Here is an 18,574-nt window from a genome sequence, read left to right on the forward strand (position 1 = left end):
CTCCGTCTCAAGTTGGAGGGTGTATGTTAATCACGTCCAACTTGTCTTTACGAGTGTAGGTCAATAACATCCAAATTGTCTTTATGAATATAAGTCAATAACACCCAAATTGTCTTTGAAAAGAGCGTGTAGGTCAATAACACTTTTGTCTTTCCAGCAGTGAAAATAAAGAGTGTAGGTCAATAACACTCAACTTGTCTTTGAGAAGAGAGTGTAGGTCAATAAGTTGGGTTGGATTGGATTTTCATATTATTTTTTTTTATAAAAAAAAAATCTTAGCTTACACGGTATATATTATATTAATAACTAAAATTTTATAAATTTTAAATATTAAAAATTAAAAGTCACAACAAGGCACAGACATCTTTATATTCTTCCTCTTTTTTAAAAAGTAAGGTAAAGGTGGATTACAAATCTATTTTTGGGTCGGTGGAATTGATCTAATTAAAAGAATTAACTTGTGAATTAGTCTAATTTTTGAGTTGGATAATCCAAATTGATCCAGTTATCAAGTCATATAAACATCCTTAGATTTATATATATATATATATTATAAATAAAGGGATGGATTCAAAGTTGAAGAAAATTAAGTGTGCAATTAATCTAGGATGTACTTAGCAACAATCAGTTTGATACATATAGTTTGATATTCTTTTCACGGGGAACTATCATCTTAAATCCTCATATATCCTATTAATTATGTAAGTAAATGATATTTTAGATATAATTTTGATTTTGGTACCTCTGACATCATGTTTTTCTCTTAATTATCAAACATAATCATGAAATCTATAGAGCCTAATTTAAACAAATTTGATTGAAGAGGTGTGTGTGGAGGAGGTGGGTCCATTTCTTTGATCATCTTCAATAATCAAGCTAACTAACATCGTACCAATTGTTTCAATTCTGTCTCAAATTCACTCCAATTTCATGTTACCATTTTCCCTGTTTGTGGGAACCACGATCTTTAATTACCAAATTCCCCACCATAAATTTGGTTCCCCTTCTTCTCCAGATCTTCATATTCCCCCTTACACCCAGATCTACACCACCAAAACAATGGAGAATTTCCATTTTTCTCTTCCCAAATTCCTGTTTCTCCTCCTCCTCCTCATAATTTCCGACCAAATTCATATCTGCTCCGCCGCCGCCGCCGCCGCCGCAAGAACCCACAGATCCCCTGCTAGAATCAGAACAAACACAGAGTATGTGAGAACCTCGTGCAGTGCCACTTCATACCCTCGCCTCTGCTACAATTCACTCTCGGTGTACGCCGGCAAGATCAAGACCAACCCCAAGACGCTAGCTCTCGCTGCCCTCCATGTCAATCTCGCCTCCGCCCGATCCACAGCTGTGGCAATGAGAAGACTAGCCAAAACCCGTGGCCTACGGCGGAGAGACGCGTCGGCAATCTCCGATTGCATAGAGGAGGTAGGCGACTCGGTGTTCGAGCTTCAAAGGGCAATTCGCGAATTGTGTCGTCCTAGAGTGTATGATTTTGGGGCTTTGATTAGCGACATTGAGACATGGGTTAGCTCTGCTCTGACCGACGAAGAGACGTGTATGGAAGGGTTTGGCGGGCGGAGTGTTAATAATAGGTTCAGTGTGAAGGCTAAGGTCCGACGGCACATTGTTAGAGTTGCGCACTTGACCAGCAATTCACTTGCTCTTATTAACACCTATGCTTCGTCGGCTGCGGCGGCCCAAGGCGTTCTGCCCTAGTCCCTTTTTATCTTGTTTGTTTCTCGGGAAAGTGAAAAGGAAAATTTGGATATTATGAGATTAATAATGTAATTATTATCGTGTAATTCTAATCTTACTATTTATGCAATTACTTTTGAGTATCCATTACATTCCTCGTATTCTCGATTGCATAATTTGTTGTTAAAATATACGAAATTTAGAAATGAGTCAAGTTTCATTGCAACTATTTCTACCTTCACTACGAACCATTTTCGCTTCTCTACCGAGTTCATCGATTCATTATTTAAAAGTTAAGAACGTGATTCAAATAATAGATATAAGATCTTTGAATGAAAAAAAAAAAAAAAAAAAATAGGGAGTCTATATATTAATTAAATTAGAGAGAAAAAAAAAGGAAATATCTTATGGGTCCACTCCACCTTCACATTAATGGACAATGGCATGATGGATAAGAGTGGCCAGTTGCTGAATTGTGACATTATTAGCCATGATGGGCCCAAGTACGAGCTTGAGCACCTAATGGGCTGGGCCTACTTGGTGCGATCCAGCCCACTGGCTTAAACAAGAAATTATGCAAGATCCCAAATTTCCAATTTTTGTAATAAAAAATTAATAAATATCTATCTAAAATATATCCCTAAGGTATGAAATTATGTATATTCTTATGGATGAAATTAGTCCCGATGGATACGAAAGCTGAAAGAATGTAGGACGAATAGGGTTTGCGAGTTTGAGCTCTATTGAAACTAGGGTCACTAAGTTGGTCTAGGCTAAGTCGAGCCTTCGATCAAGTCAAGCCTGACCATGTCGTAGGCCAACTAGGTCTAACTAGTTCAATATTGCGAGGATGCATTCTACGAAAATGAAACTAGAAACGAGTCGGGTATTTAATTACGTTTTGAAAATTTATATATATTTGAGGTTGAAGTTGTGAGGAAAGGGAAATGGTTTGGCAAAAACCACATCCTATAATATGCGGTGTGGAATTGCAAGGCTATGTGGCGCCTTCCAAGCCTGCTCTTTGCCAAATCCAAACTGTCATGTCCCACACCTCACTTTGACACTTCTGCCCATATTTACAATCCAAATTACGAAATTGCCATTTATAGCTTTCAATGAAACACCACCACGCAATGTCTACAATTGGAAGTAAGATTTTTATGCTTCAAGACGTTTTGGGCAAATTATATTATATTTTTATTCATATAAAAAGAGAAGTGTTATGAGTAAAGAACATTAGTTAGATCGTAGTCTAAAGAGCTAGAGTGCTCGATAATATTCAAATGAAAGAAAATAAATAAATAAAATATAAAAAACGTTATAGTCACTAGCCATACATTGTTCAGTCGGTATAGAACTTGAATTTCGCAAGATTTTTGGGAGATTAGATGGATTGGAGGTTGTTCGTCTTCAAATTTGTGAAGGTACCTGATAGGGCAATTTGGAGAGAGGTTTGAGAAGTGTTATTTGTGAAAGGTGAGACTTAGAGGGTTGTGAGGGCAATTTGTACCGAGGATCACCGGAAGAAGGAATTTCGAGTTTTGAGATAATTTTTGTTGGTTTGTCTAAAAGGCCCTCCAATCAATTTTGCCCTCCGAATGTTGATGGATGTTTAATGATTCTTAGTCCTACAAACTCGTGGGAAGAAACTTTACAAACTTTGTGAAAGAATCGAGAGACGAGAAGACGTGTAGGAGGAGATCTAGTACGAGATTGAAGGTAAGATTCATGAAATTTTCTGTGACTTTGAACGCTCATATCTTCCTCATTTCTTATGAAGCTTCATGATTTTTGGCTCATTAGATTCAGCTTGAGGAGTACTACAAGTTTACTGAAGAGGTCAGGATCTATAAGGGTCTAAATCGGAGAGACACAAATGGCATGCGAATGGATGTTGGTTGGAGGTAGGTGACGACACATGATTTGTACTTTGTTGGAACTATTAGGAGTTTGTTAGTTAATTCCTAACAGTGAACTAGCGTTGATCGACAAATATCCATAATCATTCATTTATGATTATGAGTAGGTCGAACTTGGGTTATGCCCTAAAATGCATGAACTTGATGAAAACCTTATAAGAGCTTCAGAGGTGCGGTTATGGGTCTCAAACCACTCGGCATTGTGTTCTTGTTCAGATGTGAGCAAGGGACCATATGAGTAGATGATTTTTGGCAAGTACGAGGGTTGCCTCCTCCTTTATGATTTTTAGGTTGTCGAGCCTATTAAGGACATGCCAACTAAACTCTATTAGTGAATTTAAAAACCGTTCATAACGATATGATGAAAACAATAAGTTGGAACCTATAACGGGCTTGCGCCTCGAATATCTATGACGTATATCAAATCAAGATAGGTTAGAGCCTCGAGATAAAACTCATGAGCTATTAAGCTGAGAACCGCTTATGCACTAATACCTAAGTTAAGGATAGCAATGGAAATGATTGGATAGGGCAATTGGGATATTATTGTGATTGTAGAAGGGTAGTTCTGGAAAAACAGTTTCTAAACTACAGAAATTCGATATGTTATCTACTGGTTGTAATCCGACGCACCCTTTCACGAACTCGGAAAACTCCATTGCCGTTCCAAATCTCTCCGAGAGACGGAGAGCTAGGAAGACGACGATAATGGCGGCAGAGTCAGTGAGAGCAGCTTCTTCAGTCTGCAATTTCAATGGCTTTCAGAGAAGGCCTGCAAAGCCTCTCTCTCGAACTCCCTTTCTCATTCGTTCTTCCCGACCTTCTTCCTCCTTTACTCTGTCTTCCCGCTCCCAATTCTTTGGTAGAAACCTTCGTTTCGCTTCATCAGCTTCATCCAAGCTCTTTAATCAGAACAGACACAACCTCTCTGTTATTGCCATGGCTGCCGAAGGTATTCTTTCTTGTCATCATTCTATCGCGAATGTTCAATTTTAAGATCGGGTGTCGTAGTTCGTAGTTCTTTTGTGCACGAGTTCTGAATTCGTGAGGTTTCTTAGCTTGTCAATGGATAATTTGGTTGCTTGTTTTCAACATTCCTTCAATTTTTATTTGAATTGCTCTGGGTCTGAGAATGAGGCTCGAGTTCTAAGCGTTATTGTTAATACTCACTTGATATTTTAAATTATAAAACCCTATAGAATTGGATGTGTTCTTATTGATTAGGACTATATTACGACTCTTAGCTCTTAGTTTCAATTCTTTGCTTTCCATTTTCTGCGGGGATTTCCTGAATAATATTTATGAAATCTTGTTCACTTTTGATATTTTAAAAAAGATATGTCGCCTTGGTTACAGGTTTAGCTACTAGAGAGTTAGAAAGGCTTAGGAATAGCTGTCGGGCTACGATCACATGCCGACCCTCCTCGATTCTAGTCAAGTTGGAAAGGGAGAAATCCCATTCATTCCTTCCGTCGGGTTCCGTTAGAAATTAAATATAGCATATCCAACCTGAATCAGTATATTATTTTGTTTTATGCTTCGTAATTCTTCATCGGTCAAGCTTTGGCAGAATAGCAAAGCAAGTAGAAGTATTAGTAGAATAACAAAAATCAAATTCTTGTGCTGAGTACTGTATTTTTCTAGTTTAATTGTTATCTAAGACAGCAGCCTACTCTTTCACTGATGCAAGTTATCTAAGAAGAAAGTACTCAACGGGGATTTACTTGTTGTCATCTTTTGTTTGTAGATGGGAAGCGCTCGGTCCCGCTAGAAGACTATAGGAACATAGGAATCATGGCTCACATTGATGCTGGTAAGACAACTACAACTGAACGTATTCTATACTACACAGGAAGAAACTACAAGATAGGGGAAGTACACGAGGGAACAGCTACAATGGACTGGATGGAGCAAGAACAAGAAAGAGGAATTACCATTACATCTGCTGCAACTACCACGTTTTGGAACAAACACCGCATTAATATTATTGATACACCGGGTCATGTCGATTTTACCCTTGAGGTGGAGCGGGCACTTAGAGTTCTGGATGGAGCAATATGTCTGTTTGACAGTGTTGCTGGAGTTGAACCGCAATCTGAAACTGTGTGGAGGCAGGCTGATAAGTATGGAGTGCCAAGGATTTGCTTTGTCAACAAAATGGATCGTCTTGGAGCCAACTTTTTCCGAACAAGAGACATGATTGTGACGAACTTGGGTGCTAAGCCACTTGTTATTCAATTACCAATTGGCTCTGAAGATAGCTTCAAGGGTGTTGTTGATCTTGTGAGGATGAAAGCTATAGTTTGGTCAGGAGAAGAGCTGGGTGCAAAGTTTCAGTATGAAGATATTCCAGAAGATCTTGAGGATCTTGCTCAAGATTATCGTTCGCAGATGATTGAGAATATTGTTGAGTTGGATGATCAAGCCATGGAGAATTATTTGGAAGGAATCGAACCTGATGAGTCTACCATTAAGAAGCTTATTCGGAAGGGGACGATATCTGCTTCTTTTGTTCCAGTGATGTGTGGCTCTGCGTTTAAAAACAAAGGGGTCCAACCATTACTTGATGCTGTTGTGGACTATTTGCCTTCACCAGTTGAGTTGCCACCCATGAAGGGAACCGACCCCGAGAACCCAGAACTGATAGTTGAGAGGGCTGCCAGTGATGACGAACCATTTTCTGGTCTAGCTTTCAAGATCATGAGTGATACGTTCGTAGGATCACTAACATTTGTGAGAGTCTACTCTGGTAAACTTTCTGCAGGGTCTTATGTATTGAACTCAAACAAAGGAAAAAAGGAAAGAATTGGTAGACTTCTAGAAATGCATGCAAACAGCAGAGAGGATGTAAAGGTTGCCCTTACTGGGGATATTATCGCTCTTGCCGGTCTTAAAGATACCATTACCGGTGAAACCCTGTGTGACCCAGATCATCCCGTTGTACTTGAACGGATGGACTTCCCTGACCCTGTGATTAAGGTTGCAATCGAGCCGAAAACAAAAGCTGATGTTGATAAGATGGCAACTGGTTTAATCAAGCTGGCTCAAGAAGACCCATCATTCCACTTCTCGCGTGATGAAGAGATAAACCAGACTGTGATCGAAGGCATGGGAGAGTTGCATCTTGAAATCATTGTTGACAGGCTCAAGAGGGAATATAAGGTTTGTATAAGTTGCTTGGTACTTTACTGCTAGCCATGAAAATCTTTTATTGCTTGAAAAACTTTTCTTGTAAGTGCGAAGTTAACAGTAAAACTGGATGCTTTGATTGCTTGGTTTAAACAGGTTGAAGCTAATGTGGGAGCACCGCAAGTTAACTACCGAGAAAGTATTTCTAAAATTTCAGAAGTAAAGTATGTGCACAAGAAACAATCAGGTGGTCAAGGACAGTTTGCTGATATTACAGTGCGGTTCGAACCAATGGATGCAGGCAGTGGATACGAGTTCAAAAGTGAAATCAAGGGTGGAGCAGTGCCAAAAGAATACATTCCTGGGGTGGTCAAGGGATTGGAAGAGTGTATGAGCAATGGTGTTCTTGCTGGCTTTCCTGTGGTTGATGTTCGTGCCGTGCTAGTCGATGGTTCATACCATGATGTAGATTCAAGTGTCTTGGCCTTTCAACTTGCAGCTAGGGGAGCTTTCAGAGAAGGGATGAGAAAAGCAGGTCCTAGAATGCTCGAACCGATCATGAAAGTCGAAGTTGTCACCCCAGAGGAACACCTAGGAGACGTTATTGGAGATCTCAACTCCAGGAGAGGCCAGATCAACAGCTTTGGTGACAAGCCCGGTGGTCTCAAGGTATGCAACAAACCTAAATGCCCTCACACGACAAAAATGTGAGATCCCAATATCTGCTAGCGGTGGGCTTAGGCTGTTACTAATGGTATCAGAGCCAGCAAACCGGATGGTGTGCCAGCGAGGATGCTGGCTCCTAAGGGGGGTGGATTGTGAGATCCCACATCGGTTGGAGAGAGGAATGAAACATTGCTTATAAGAGTGTGGAAACCTCTCCCTATCAGACGCATTTTAAAACTCTGAGAGGAAGCCTGGAAGGGATAACCCAAAGGAGATAATATCTGCAAGCAGTGGGCTTGGGCTGTTACAAATGGTATCAGAGCTAGACATCGGGCGGTGTGCCAGCGAAGACTCTGGCCCCCAAGGGAGGTGGATTGTGAGATCCCACGTCGTTTGGAGAGGGGAATGAAGCATTGTTTATAAGAATGTGGAAACCTCTCTCTAACAGATGCATTTTAAAATCTTGAGGGGAAGCCCAGAAGGAAAAACTCAAAGAGGACAATATCTGTTAGCTGGGATGGGCAGTTACAAATAAACTTCCAATAACCTCACATAATCACTTTCATTAATGAACTATTATACATTCAGTAGAGCATATGATCAACAAAGTTTCGAAAAATGCAGGTCGTGGATGCGCTGGTTCCTCTAGCCGAGATGTTTCAATATGTCAGTACGCTGAGGGGGATGACAAAAGGCAGAGCTTCATACACAATGCAATTAGCCAAGTTTGATGTTGTCCCTCAGCACATCCAGAACCAGCTTGCTACCAAAGAGCAAGAAGTTGCTGCTTGATTTTGCTTCCTGTTTGGAAAACAACCTGCGATTCTTAGTCTTTTCAAGGAGGGATTTGTGTTCTATTATTCATTTGTGCCATGTTTATGCAAGAATCGCTGTTCCAGGAAGTTTTGAAGAGCGGCCTCCCAAACACTCAGCCCTCCTAGCAAGGTGTAATTATTCAAAAACTTCGCCGTCCGATCCGTTAAATGCGACCCAAATGCAAACAATTTTGAATGTATAATCCATTTCTTCATCAATGAAGCCAGAACATCCATTTAGACTCTTCTTTGGTGATATTGGTGTGACCTCTAACCCGAAAGAGGTTGCACGTATCAGTTGCACTGTAAGTTCTTGATTGTTTTTTCAGTTGGTATGTCTTTTCAATCTATAATTGAAAATTTAGAACAAAATCGGTCTGAATTGATTTAGAATTGGAATTGAGTAAATAAAAAGTAAAAGCTATAGGAGCAACAAAAGAAGTATAAGGGAACCATTACGAAATACTTTTCAAGAAAAAGGAAAAAGAAAGAAAGAAGAGATGAGTACTTTACAGGGAAAAAGGAAAATGAAAGAAAGAAGAGACGAGGGCTGAATTGAACGAAGGATAAGTGTGACAAGATCACTCACCCCAACAACATGAACAGACAAGAACAAATCCGTCACACACAGACCCACCTGCTAGACCCACGAACAATCAGGTCCCACCAGCTGCAAATTCCATTCCTCTTCGTGTCCTTCTCTAATTTTGCATGCCTCTGCTCACACCGCCCATGGCCTTCCTTCCATTTCCCCATTTCAGTGTTTTAATCCACCTCCTTCTCTTTTGAGCTAATTTAGATTTCTTTCTCCATGGCCTCCTCGTCTACCTCCTCTCTTCTCCTCTTTCTCCTTCTGTTTCTTGCTTACGGTGGCGCCAAGGCCGTGCCATGGAACCGGTGGGAGAGGACCATCCGAATGCCGACGGAGAAGGAGGAGCTGGTTGATGATGATGATGATGCTGCTGATGATCAAAAACTGGGTACCAGATGGGCAGTTCTTGTAGCTGGTTCTTCTGGGTTTGGGAATTACAGGCATCAGGTATTCTAAATGTGAAAACTAGAATTTGAAATGGTTTAATTTGATATCTGAAGTCATGGGGTTTTTTTATTTTCGTGTGAGTAGGCGGATATCTGCCATGCTTATCAGCTGTTGAAGAAAGGGGGCTTGAAGGATGAAAACATTGTTGTGTTTATGTACGATGATATTGCTGGGAATGTCCTGAATCCGAGGCCTGGAATCATCATCAACCACCCACAAGGACAGGATGTTTACGCCGGCGTCCCCAAGGTACATAAATCTACTATTCTTTTACCCTTTTTCCCGCCTGCTGAACGCCGAAGTAGCCACAAAATTCATGGAAATGAACTGATGAGCTAAGGAAAGTGTTAGATAAAGAAACCCAAAAGCTTAAATTGATAGTTCTTGAGGAATTTTGTACAGGATTACACTGGAGAGCAGGTCACTGCTCAGAATCTATATGCTGTTCTTCTGGGCAACAAAACTGCTGTTACTGGAGGGAGTGGAAAAGTTGTAGACAGCAAACCAAATGACCGGATTTTTGTGTACTATTCCGATCATGGGGGCCCTGGTGTACTTGGTATCTATTCTAGAACAAACTAATTGAACTGATATCATTTGAATTTGTTAAACTAAGCCACTGCATACTCTTACAGGCATGCCCAACTTGCCTTTTGTCTATGCCATGGACTTCATTGAAGTGTTAAAGAAGAAGCATGCTGCTAAGGGCTACAAAGAGATGGTATGAAGAGCATTTATATTGTTAGATGGTTGAAACATTCTGTAATGTTGTATTTTTCCAGGTTATCTATGTAGAAGCATGTGAGAGTGGGAGTATATTCGAGGGTGTAATGCCAAAGGATTTGAATATATATGTAACGACAGCATCGAATGCTGAAGAGAGTAGCTTCGGAACTTACTGTCCGGGAATGCAGCCGCCCCCACCGCCGGAGTACATGACTTGCTTAGGAGATTTGTATAGTGTTGCTTGGATGGAAGATAGGTAGAGAAGACTAATTTGTTTTGAAAACACAACAAATCTCTCAACTTTTAACATTTGCTCATCGTTTTTCCCAGTGAAACTCACAATCTGAAGAGAGAAACAATTGACCAACAATATGAGACTGTAATGATGAATCTTTCTCTGCCATTCGTTTACATTTTCTCTTCATTATATTCACACCAGAAAAGACTTCTGTTCATCAATCTTCAAGCATTTGTGCTGCAGGTGAAGAAAAGAACAGCAAGTCCCAATGATTTGAATGCAGGATCTCATGTAATGGAATATGGAAACTCGAGCATTAAAACGGAGAGGTTGTACTTGTATCAAGGATTCGACCCTGCATCGGTGAACTTGCCTCCTTACAATGGCGGGCTTGAAATGAAGACTATGGAGACAATTAACCAGAGAGATGCAGACATCTTCTTCCTGTGGCAAATGGTAACAATTTCAGCTGCAAATACAATCCTTAGACAATCAGAAACGTGGGATTTTGTTTTTCCCGAATTAAACTATAGCTGTTTTGACATCCTTTTCAGTATAGAAAATTGGAAGAAGGAACAAACGAGAGAGCCGAAGTCCTCGAGGAAATTAGGGAGACTGTGGCTCACAGAGCTCACTTGGATGGAAGCATCAGAATGATTGGCTTTCTTCTGTTTGGACCAGAGAATGTTTCCAATGTTCTTGATCATGTGAGACCTTCTGGTTTGCCTCTTGTGGATGATTGGACATGTCTCAAGTCAATGGTACGATTCTAAACTTTCTTTGGATCATCCGTTTATAAGCTTAATTTTTAAAAACGAGTAAAAGACAATTGAGTCTAGACGTTCTCATTCAAGCTCTCCACCAGGCCGTAGTACTAAACATCCATCGGCATCTACTTCCCTTGATAACCTTCCCACGCGTACCCATGTCGAGTTTATCAAGCCTTGCAAATTGTTTGAACTAACATCCCTTGTCCTGTGCAAAAAGGACCGAGTCCAAACGTTCTCATCTAAGCTCTCCACCAGACCATAGTACTAAACATCTCTCGTCTTTTCCTTCCCTGGCTAACCTTCCCACGCGTACCCATGTCAAGTTCATCAAGCCATTCAAATCGTTTCAACTAACCACATTCCTGCTTGTTTGAATCCTCATGATTTGGAAAATTGCAGGTGAGAGTGTTGGAGGAGCATTGTGGTTCACTGACCCAATACGGAATGAAACACATGCGCGCAATCGCAAACATATGCAACAAAGGGGTATCAGAAGCATCAATGAGGGAAGCTTCAATGGCGGCCTGTAATGGGCGGCGGAGATACGGGGGGGTGTGGCATCCTTCAAATAAGGGTTACAGTGCTTGATCTGATCAAGGACACAAACCCATACAATACCATACACCCTTTTGTACAAAAATGTCGAAAACATTTTCATATTTTATAGAATAATCAAAAGGGACAATCTTGCTCTGTAATCTCTATAATATATGTTTGTTAATCAGCGGAAAACCGAACCATCCACACTTCTCCGTAAGAGTTCTCAAGTTCCAATGCTAATTGGTCTCAAGCTTAAAGCACTTGAATTTGTTATTTTGTGTTCAAAAGATGGGAAATTGAGATTAGTATACAACAAGATTTATAACATATACATACATCTATTTAGTGGCTTCACAAAGACCAGTGCCTTCATCGCAAAAACCGTCACGATTGAGCAATTGTTGCGGCGGTGCGCTGAGTAGCGGAGATGACGGTGTTCCATATGCATTTCTGCGACTATTTCCACACCCTAAGCTTGCCCTCGTGCTCACTCCCGTCACTGGGTTCGTCCCACTCGCATACTTACAAAGTGCCTGAAAATTACGATTTTAGATTGGAAGTATATGTGTTAATCAATTAAACTATATTCAAAAGATAAACCTGCTTTTGGGGAAGGTCGATGACAGCATCACTAAAGTCAGCACCCACGATAGTGGCACCGCCTAAATCGCTCCGTGTTAGCACTGATCGAACCAACACCGCATTTGTAAGATTTGCTTCATTCAATACCTTAATAATTCCAAACTAAAGTTATTTCCTTAGTATAATTCAATAAATAATATATTTTAAATTTAATTTCATAAATATAAAATATTATATTTTAAAATCACATTAAAAAATAATTACCATACGATCCATCAATGTGTCACTCAAATCTGCGCCTGAAATAATAAGAAAAATTCAACACATTATTGAATTTAAAAAAAAATAATAAATTGGTAAATTAGAGAGTAATATTATTTTCATATGTTCTTTCTTTATTTTTCACTCTATTTTTCTTATTAAATTGATTTTTTTTTCTAATTATTATGTTTCGGCATTAATAATAATAATAAATAAATCAAAACTCTTTTTTTTTTTTTTTTTTTTTCGTAATTGAAAAAGAGATATTTTTCTTTTCCGCCTACAGCTTCATCGCATCGTCTGAGCAGTACGCAAACCCTAAAATCTGAGTGACATTGATCCTGATGAGCGGATGACAATCACTTTTCTGGATTCGAAGGTTGGATCTTCCTATCAATGTTTTATGCTTTTTTTCTCCTCGATTTCGAGGCAGAGTTCTGAAAATCGTGCGCATTTAATTCTTCATCTTGTTTGTCTGAATCTTCGTAATCTATTCTTGATGAATCCATGAATGTAATGCGTGTATAAACATGAGTTTTCTTTTGCTTAACTTGTAATTCTAGATTTTGTTATTTTGATTTTGTTTTGGTTAGAGGTGTTAGATGGAGTCTTCAACTCAGGAGGTTTCAATGGAGGTCCAGCAACAAAAGATTTTTGCTCTTCTTGATTTTGTGATGGAGTGTAATAGGAATCATAGATTAACTTCTAGTGTGTTGGAACCAGAGAACTACCATGTTTCCATGATGAAGGATGCAGTACTTGATTCTGCAATAATACTTGACTCTCTTACTGTTTTAAGTCCTTCTGAAGATGAGAATGAGATTGCCAATGTTCCAAAGGAACATGTTTCGGATAGATTGCCTAAGTTTCATCCACCCCGAAAAGGTCTTTCAGCGGTTAGAAGCTTTCCTCCTGGGTGTGGAAGAGGTGCTCCCCCAGTTAGAATTCAACATGGCTCAAAATTCTTGAAGAATGATGGTTCAAGAGGTGAAAACAGAGATTGGAATGTTGAAGCATTAACCAAAGGTGCAAAGAAATTAAGTGCTGCGAGTTTCTCTGGAGCCAATCCAATCACTCACAGGAATGTGTCTGAAGACCATAAAATTTTGGAGGATCCAATGAGGAAGACACCTAGGAATGAGGATGGAAGTATAGAGGGAAGGCTTTTTAGAGAGTTTGATCATGTGAAATCCAAGCAGGGAGAACTTGCAACTGGCCCTGAACCTATGGAAAATAGGGTTGTGGTGCAGGGTTTGAAAGCAGCACCACATTGCCCTTGGAGACAAAGCAAGAGGACGTTTAAATCCAATGCCAACCAACAGAACAGTTGACTCTGTGATTTTATACATACATCCACAGAATAAGTTATATAGCATACAAAGTTTTGGCAGCTCATGTTTAATGGTTTCATTGTCATTCAGGTTCCTATGATAATTAGTAACAAGCTTACCAGAGAAATTGGTCTTGTATGCAACAGCCTTTTCAAGATAAGCGCCATTGAATGTACAGCCACTGAAATCGGATTCTCTCATATCAGCAGATGTGAAATTGGCTCTCCTGTACAGTCGTTAGATTCAATGATGAGCACTGGGCACTAAGTATATAGATTGCGCCTGAAGTTATCATTTCAAAGCAAAGAGCCAATGACTTCACTTTATTTATATATCACTTATAGGATTCCTTTTGCCCCCGAATTTGAACTACATGTTCTTTGCAATTCTTCCATTGAGACTAGTTTCAGAACAGGGATTGTAAGAATCAAAGCATCATGACACAAAGAAATGATGAGACAAGCGGAAAACTACCTGAAATTTTCGTTCACATGCACTGCTTTTCTGTTCATAGAAGAAATTTATGGATTATCAGTATAAGCAAGTGTCGTTCAATTACTTTGCAATAAAGGAACAGATCAGTATTATCTGTAAGCCTAAAGACCTGAGATCTGCAGAACCAAATTGAGCAGCGGATCCAATTCCGAATTCGCCACGCGTATCGGCCTCATACTTGTTGAGTTCAGCAATTGAAGGCATGCCTGAGCTAAAACTAATGACTGCAGCAGCAGCCAAAGCAGTTGAAACCCACTTTTGCCATCTCTTTGGCTCTGAAATCTTGCCAATGTGTTTCCTCTCCGAACAATCTTCCTTTTCAAGGAAATTCAAGTTAGCGAAGACAACAAGCACGGAAGACGGTAGCCGCCATCGAAACAAGGGGGAGAAGAAGAGTACCATACTCACCTTGAGTTTGATCCTTTTGTAAGTTTACTTGAGAGACAATGGAAAATGATTTTCTGGGTTGTAGAGAACTCGGAACCTTTGATTTAGAGGAAGATGAGGGTAGACATTTTAGTGAGAGTGAGGAAACAGAAGAAAGTGCCATGAAGGGCTGCAATTGGGGTCTTCTCCTGCGCCAAGAAAGTTAAATATTTTGCTGGAAGGAGTAGAGAAACAGGGGAAAGAAAACGATTGGAGAGGAAAAGTTTTAGATTTATCAGTTTCCTTCTGACCTCTGGATAGGATTTGAACACATATTCCCTTGTTCTCTGGGGCCAATGGGTTAGCCACTTGTGGGTTTATTCGCCAGTCATGTTCTTCCAATTACATTACAGATAAAGTGGATGGCTTCTTTCCAAATCTTTTTTCACAGGTATTCCAAAATTTCATCTTCTTTTTCATCAGAGTTAGTTGTGGGCTGAACTTTCTTTTGAGGGCTTAAGGCCCATATGAAATGGGCCTTTGGGTGTAGGTATAGACCTCACTTCAGGCCCATTGGCTCAAAATATACAGATACTGATCCATTTTTAGATTGTTCCAAAAAATTATGTTGAGAGTTTTTTCTACACGCAATTGGTTTATAAAAATTTAAAAAAAATAATGTATTAAATTATCTTAAAAAAATCTGTAAAAATTGATTCTATCAATTACATTATAAAATGATGTTAATGATAGTTTTAAAATTGAAATAAATGGTGATTAAGATCTTAATTTTTTATATAGTTGAAATTATGTGGTAATAGATGTCACATAGACCTTCCAATTTTTAATTTGTCAATAATTAAAAAAAATTAAAAGAGTATTTTGTATCAAATAAAATAGCTTTTGAAATTTAGAAATATAATTGAAACGTACTATAAATCTTTACGTAGAAACAATAAGGTAGATTTTGGCTTGCTCGGGTCATTATGAGTGTACTTTCTCTCCCTCAAGTCATTCCTTCGATTGTAGAAACACAACAATTAATAGCTCGCTTCAAGACTCCGCCAACAATTAATAGCTCGCTTCAAAACTCCGCCCGTTTAAGAGAGACAAGGTAGAGCTAAGAAAAAAGCATTTGATTTGAAAAATGATTTGTAGCAACAAAAACATGGAATGACACCCTATGAGAGACAAACACAGAGAGATTGATAGGAAGCTGAAAGATCCTCACATCCACAGAGCCTACAGCATCCAAATAGCTCACTTCCACAGCCTTTTCTTTTGTCTCTCGGTCAACACCTTTTCCCCCTACGTACCATCCATATCATAATCCATACATCCATGCATTTATATTTTTCAATCTACAGTTCCGTTCAAAATGCAACCAACCAAAGTGGACAATATCGTATCGGTTAGTGTAGGTACGTGTATGGGGTTTAAACTTTTGTTTGTAAGTAGGGTACTGAGAGCTCGAGGGTTGTGCTGTTTGCAGGGAGAGCGGCAATGGGGAGCAGAAGGAAGGACTTTGGTTCAGATTCCTTTGTCTGCCCTAATCTCACCTAACCCACAACCCTTTTTTACTCTTTCTTTCTAACCAAAATATTGTTCTTTTCACTCTTACATTTGGGTTTATATAATTGAACTTAAGCTTGTGTAATATGAAATTGAGTTGTGTAAATCAATAGATTTGCACTGATTTCGAGTTTATACGAACGTATTTTCACTTTATTTTTTAGGGCTTTGGTGACGGATTTAAAACTATAACTTTTATATTGAAGTTAGAGAGACCTTGTATAAATTCACAATTTATAAATAGAGATGTACACGGGGCACGGTGAGATAGATAAGTCTTCCCCTATCTTTGCCTCATATTTCAATTCTCATCCTAGCAAAATTCTCCATTTATTTTTATAGGAATTTAGAGGAATATATTCTCATTCTCGACCCTATTTAGCTAACGAGGAGAAACCTCTCGCCATTCTCTCTCACATTCCTCGGTTAAACAGAAATTGAGCTTAAATTTTTTTTTTTTTTTTTTCAAATATGAAGTTAATTTATGTGAACTTAAAAAAGTTTGGAAATTAGTGAAAATAAAAATAGCAATAAAGAATTTTCTATTTACTAAAAACCCTCCATGTTAGATTGGATGCACAATTCTCTAGACGTTAAACTAGAAAAGCAACAAGGGGTAGAAAAACAAAAAGAGAGCAAAACGAGGGGAGAAAAAGTTCAAAAAAATAAGGTACAAGGACCAATAAATAAATAAATAAATAAACAAATAAATTCTACATACTTGATCATCAATATTTTATTAAATTCCTTTATTTCCCTTTTGGCTTTGTTCATTAAATCAAATGTGATTGCGGCTGTCAAATTAATAACCCTTTTTCTCCATCCCCTCTTTGAATCTTGACTTGTAATGCAAGAAAAAAAAAAAAAAAAAATCAAAACTTTAAAATTTAGAACGTTGTTTTTAATGTTTTCTTGAAATGGGTTTGTTTTGTTTCTATTTTGTAGTTCAAAATTTGAATTGGGTAATCAATGGTCTGCAAAAAGGCAAGCAATTTGCTTTAAAAAAAAAACCCATTGAAGAAGTGTCCACAAACAAAACAAAGCAAAGCAAAGGAAAGCAAAGGAAAGCATAGCAGCAGGCAAAGGACTCTCCCTCTCTTCACGCCTATGGGTTTGCAGATAGAGAAAAAGAGAAAAAATAGGGTTTGCTTCTTTTTTTGTTTTTCTAGGGAAAAGGGCTCTCTCTGCTATGCCTCTGCTGCTAACCTCCACAGGCCACAACCACATCCCCCAAACACTTTACCCACTGTCCATGGTCATGGTTTCTGAGTTCCCCCAAAACAACCCCAAACAAATTGCATAACAAATATCAAATATCATACCTAACTCTAATACAATACAAGACTCATGTTGATACAATCTTTTAGTGTCGAGCATGTTAAGAATCACAACTCTCCATAATGGTATGACATTGTCCACTTTGAGTGTAGGCTCTCATGATTTTGTTTTGGGTTTCCCAAAAGACCTCGTACTAATGGAGAAAGTATTCCCTACTTATAAATCCATGATCTTTCACTAAATTAACTAACGCACGACTCACTTTCAATAATCCTCAATAGAACAAAGCTTTGAAGGTATAGTTCATAATAAAGATCCTTGGTATAGATCTCTATTGACCATATCTTGATTTAGTGTAGAGATAAGGTCGAACTAAATGACTTGACCTAGAATAGTGGCAAGTTAGCTAGAGTTGCAAGCAAGTGAACACGCATGCACGTACTAATTAAAGGGTTGATTATGGGTTTCAAATAAATAATACTATCTCTATTGGTACGAGAGTTTTTGAGGAAACTTTGTAAAGTCACGAGAGATTATGCTCAAAGTGGATAGTATTATACTATTATAGAGAGTCGAGTCGTGATTTCTAACCGAAAGAACGACCTATATAGTTAAACAAGCTTACTATAAGACGTGATAAGCATAATCGAAAGTTGATATCATACCATTACGGAGTTGGAGGTTAAGAAAGAAGTGGGAATTTGAAGAGGGAAAGAGTGGAGGGGAGTGTAACCAAATTAGTTAAGATAAACGCAAGGGAAATGGGTATAGAGGAAAAGACAAAGGTGGCATAAAGGGCATCTCTGCGTTCTGATATGGTTTTTACTGACTTAAATACACATCTGTCTGTGTAAGAAGGGAGAGAATGAATGGTCAAATCACCCCAAAAAAAAACAAGAACCCTAATATTAAATGTTAATCAAACCTAACCCTTCGCTTCAACTTTCATAATATTATTCTATATTTTATTGTTTTATTGTTCATCACCATGATGCCATAAATGAATCATTTGTTTTTTTAAAATCTTATCATGGTTGTGTTATGTCGTGTCATGTCTGCACTGTCTTTTCTACCTGTTTTGTTGTAAGAAAAAAAAATCCTTTCTTTTTTTTTTTTTTTTTTTTTTTGTAAGTAAAAACCAAC

At 38.7% G+C, this 18,574-nt stretch overlaps 5 protein-coding genes across 8 annotated transcripts; 4 read left to right on the plus strand and 1 right to left on the minus strand.

The window, feature by feature from the left end:
* Nucleotides 1-1,059: 1,059 nt before the first annotated feature.
* LOC111430226 (21 kDa protein-like) lies at nt 1,060-1,722 on the plus strand. The gene has a single exon (XM_023066395.1). It carries the CDS (start codon nt 1,060-1,062, stop codon nt 1,720-1,722), a length of 663 nt encoding a protein of 220 aa, XP_022922163.1.
* Nucleotides 1,723-4,220: 2,498 nt separating this feature from the next.
* LOC111430258 (elongation factor G-2, chloroplastic-like) lies at nt 4,221-8,481 on the plus strand. The gene is made up of 4 exons (XM_023066430.1): nt 4,221-4,575; nt 5,371-6,785; nt 6,909-7,421; nt 8,043-8,481. The coding sequence occupies exons 1-4, from the start codon at nt 4,227-4,229 to the stop codon at nt 8,208-8,210; spliced, it is 2,445 nt and encodes an 814-aa protein (XP_022922198.1). The 5' UTR covers nt 4,221-4,226; the 3' UTR covers nt 8,211-8,481.
* A 563-nt stretch (nt 8,482-9,044) lies between these two features.
* LOC111430261 (legumain) lies at nt 9,045-11,713 on the plus strand. Its single transcript, XM_023066434.1, has 9 exons — nt 9,045-9,272; nt 9,357-9,521; nt 9,675-9,831; nt 9,908-9,993; nt 10,055-10,254; nt 10,329-10,377; nt 10,480-10,692; nt 10,791-10,997; nt 11,406-11,713. Exons 1-9 carry the CDS (start codon nt 9,045-9,047, stop codon nt 11,592-11,594), a joined length of 1,494 nt encoding a protein of 497 aa, XP_022922202.1. The 3' UTR covers nt 11,595-11,713.
* On the minus strand, nt 11,709-14,907 carry LOC111430263 (thylakoid lumenal protein TL20.3, chloroplastic). 4 transcript variants are annotated; one of them, XM_023066436.1, is made up of 7 exons: nt 14,615-14,907; nt 14,325-14,526; nt 14,195-14,224; nt 13,840-13,946; nt 12,393-12,427; nt 12,147-12,275; nt 11,709-12,079 (listed from the first exon to the last, which is right to left on the minus strand). In XM_023066436.1, exons 1-7 carry the CDS (start codon nt 14,763-14,765, stop codon nt 11,885-11,887), a joined length of 849 nt encoding a protein of 282 aa, XP_022922204.1. In that variant the 5' UTR covers nt 14,766-14,907; the 3' UTR covers nt 11,709-11,884. The 4 variants fall into 4 exon arrangements, with proteins under 4 accessions (XP_022922204.1, XP_022922205.1, XP_022922207.1 ...); XM_023066437.1 differs by having other exon boundaries at nt 14,624-14,904; XM_023066439.1 differs by having other exon boundaries at nt 14,325-14,530; nt 14,624-14,763.
* LOC111430264 lies at nt 12,665-13,845 on the plus strand. Its single transcript, XM_023066440.1, has 2 exons — nt 12,665-12,768; nt 12,983-13,845. Exon 2 carries the CDS (start codon nt 12,992-12,994, stop codon nt 13,718-13,720), a length of 729 nt encoding a protein of 242 aa, XP_022922208.1. The 5' UTR covers nt 12,665-12,768; nt 12,983-12,991; the 3' UTR covers nt 13,721-13,845.
* Nucleotides 14,908-18,574: the final 3,667 nt, after the last annotated feature.

Source organism: Cucurbita moschata, unplaced genomic scaffold (assembly GCF_002738365.1).
Source record: "Cucurbita moschata cultivar Rifu unplaced genomic scaffold, Cmos_1.0 Cmo_Scf00033, whole genome shotgun sequence".
NCBI classification, from domain to species: Eukaryota; Viridiplantae; Streptophyta; class Magnoliopsida; order Cucurbitales; family Cucurbitaceae; genus Cucurbita; species Cucurbita moschata.

Excerpts from the sequence above, each read along its gene's own strand:
- LOC111430226 (XM_023066395.1), top strand. The coding sequence starts at position 1,060 with ATGGAGAATTTCCATTTTTCTCTTCCCAAATTCCTGTTTCTCCTCCTC.
- LOC111430263 (XM_023066436.1), bottom strand. The coding sequence starts at position 14,765 with ATGGCACTTTCTTCTGTTTCCTCACTCTCACTAAAATGTCTACCCTCA. Across the intron at positions 14,225-14,324 it reads TTTGGTTCTGCAGATCTCAG|AAAAGCAGTGCATGTGAACG; the intron begins GTCTTTAGGCTT and ends TTCTATGAACAG. Across the intron at positions 12,080-12,146 it reads TCGACCTTCCCCAAAAGCAG|GCACTTTGTAAGTATGCGAG; the intron begins GTTTATCTTTTG and ends CGTAATTTTCAG.
- LOC111430264 (XM_023066440.1), top strand. The coding sequence starts at position 12,992 with ATGGAGTCTTCAACTCAGGAGGTTTCAATGGAGGTCCAGCAACAAAAG.
- LOC111430258 (XM_023066430.1), top strand. The coding sequence starts at position 4,227 with ATGTTATCTACTGGTTGTAATCCGACGCACCCTTTCACGAACTCGGAA. Across the intron at positions 6,786-6,908 it reads GGCTCAAGAGGGAATATAAG|GTTGAAGCTAATGTGGGAGC; the intron begins GTTTGTATAAGT and ends TGGTTTAAACAG. Across the intron at positions 7,422-8,042 it reads ACAAGCCCGGTGGTCTCAAG|GTCGTGGATGCGCTGGTTCC; the intron begins GTATGCAACAAA and ends CGAAAAATGCAG.
- LOC111430261 (XM_023066434.1), top strand. The coding sequence starts at position 9,045 with ATGGCCTCCTCGTCTACCTCCTCTCTTCTCCTCTTTCTCCTTCTGTTT. Across the intron at positions 9,522-9,674 it reads TTTACGCCGGCGTCCCCAAG|GATTACACTGGAGAGCAGGT; the intron begins GTACATAAATCT and ends AATTTTGTACAG. Across the intron at positions 10,693-10,790 it reads TCTTCTTCCTGTGGCAAATG|TATAGAAAATTGGAAGAAGG; the intron begins GTAACAATTTCA and ends CATCCTTTTCAG.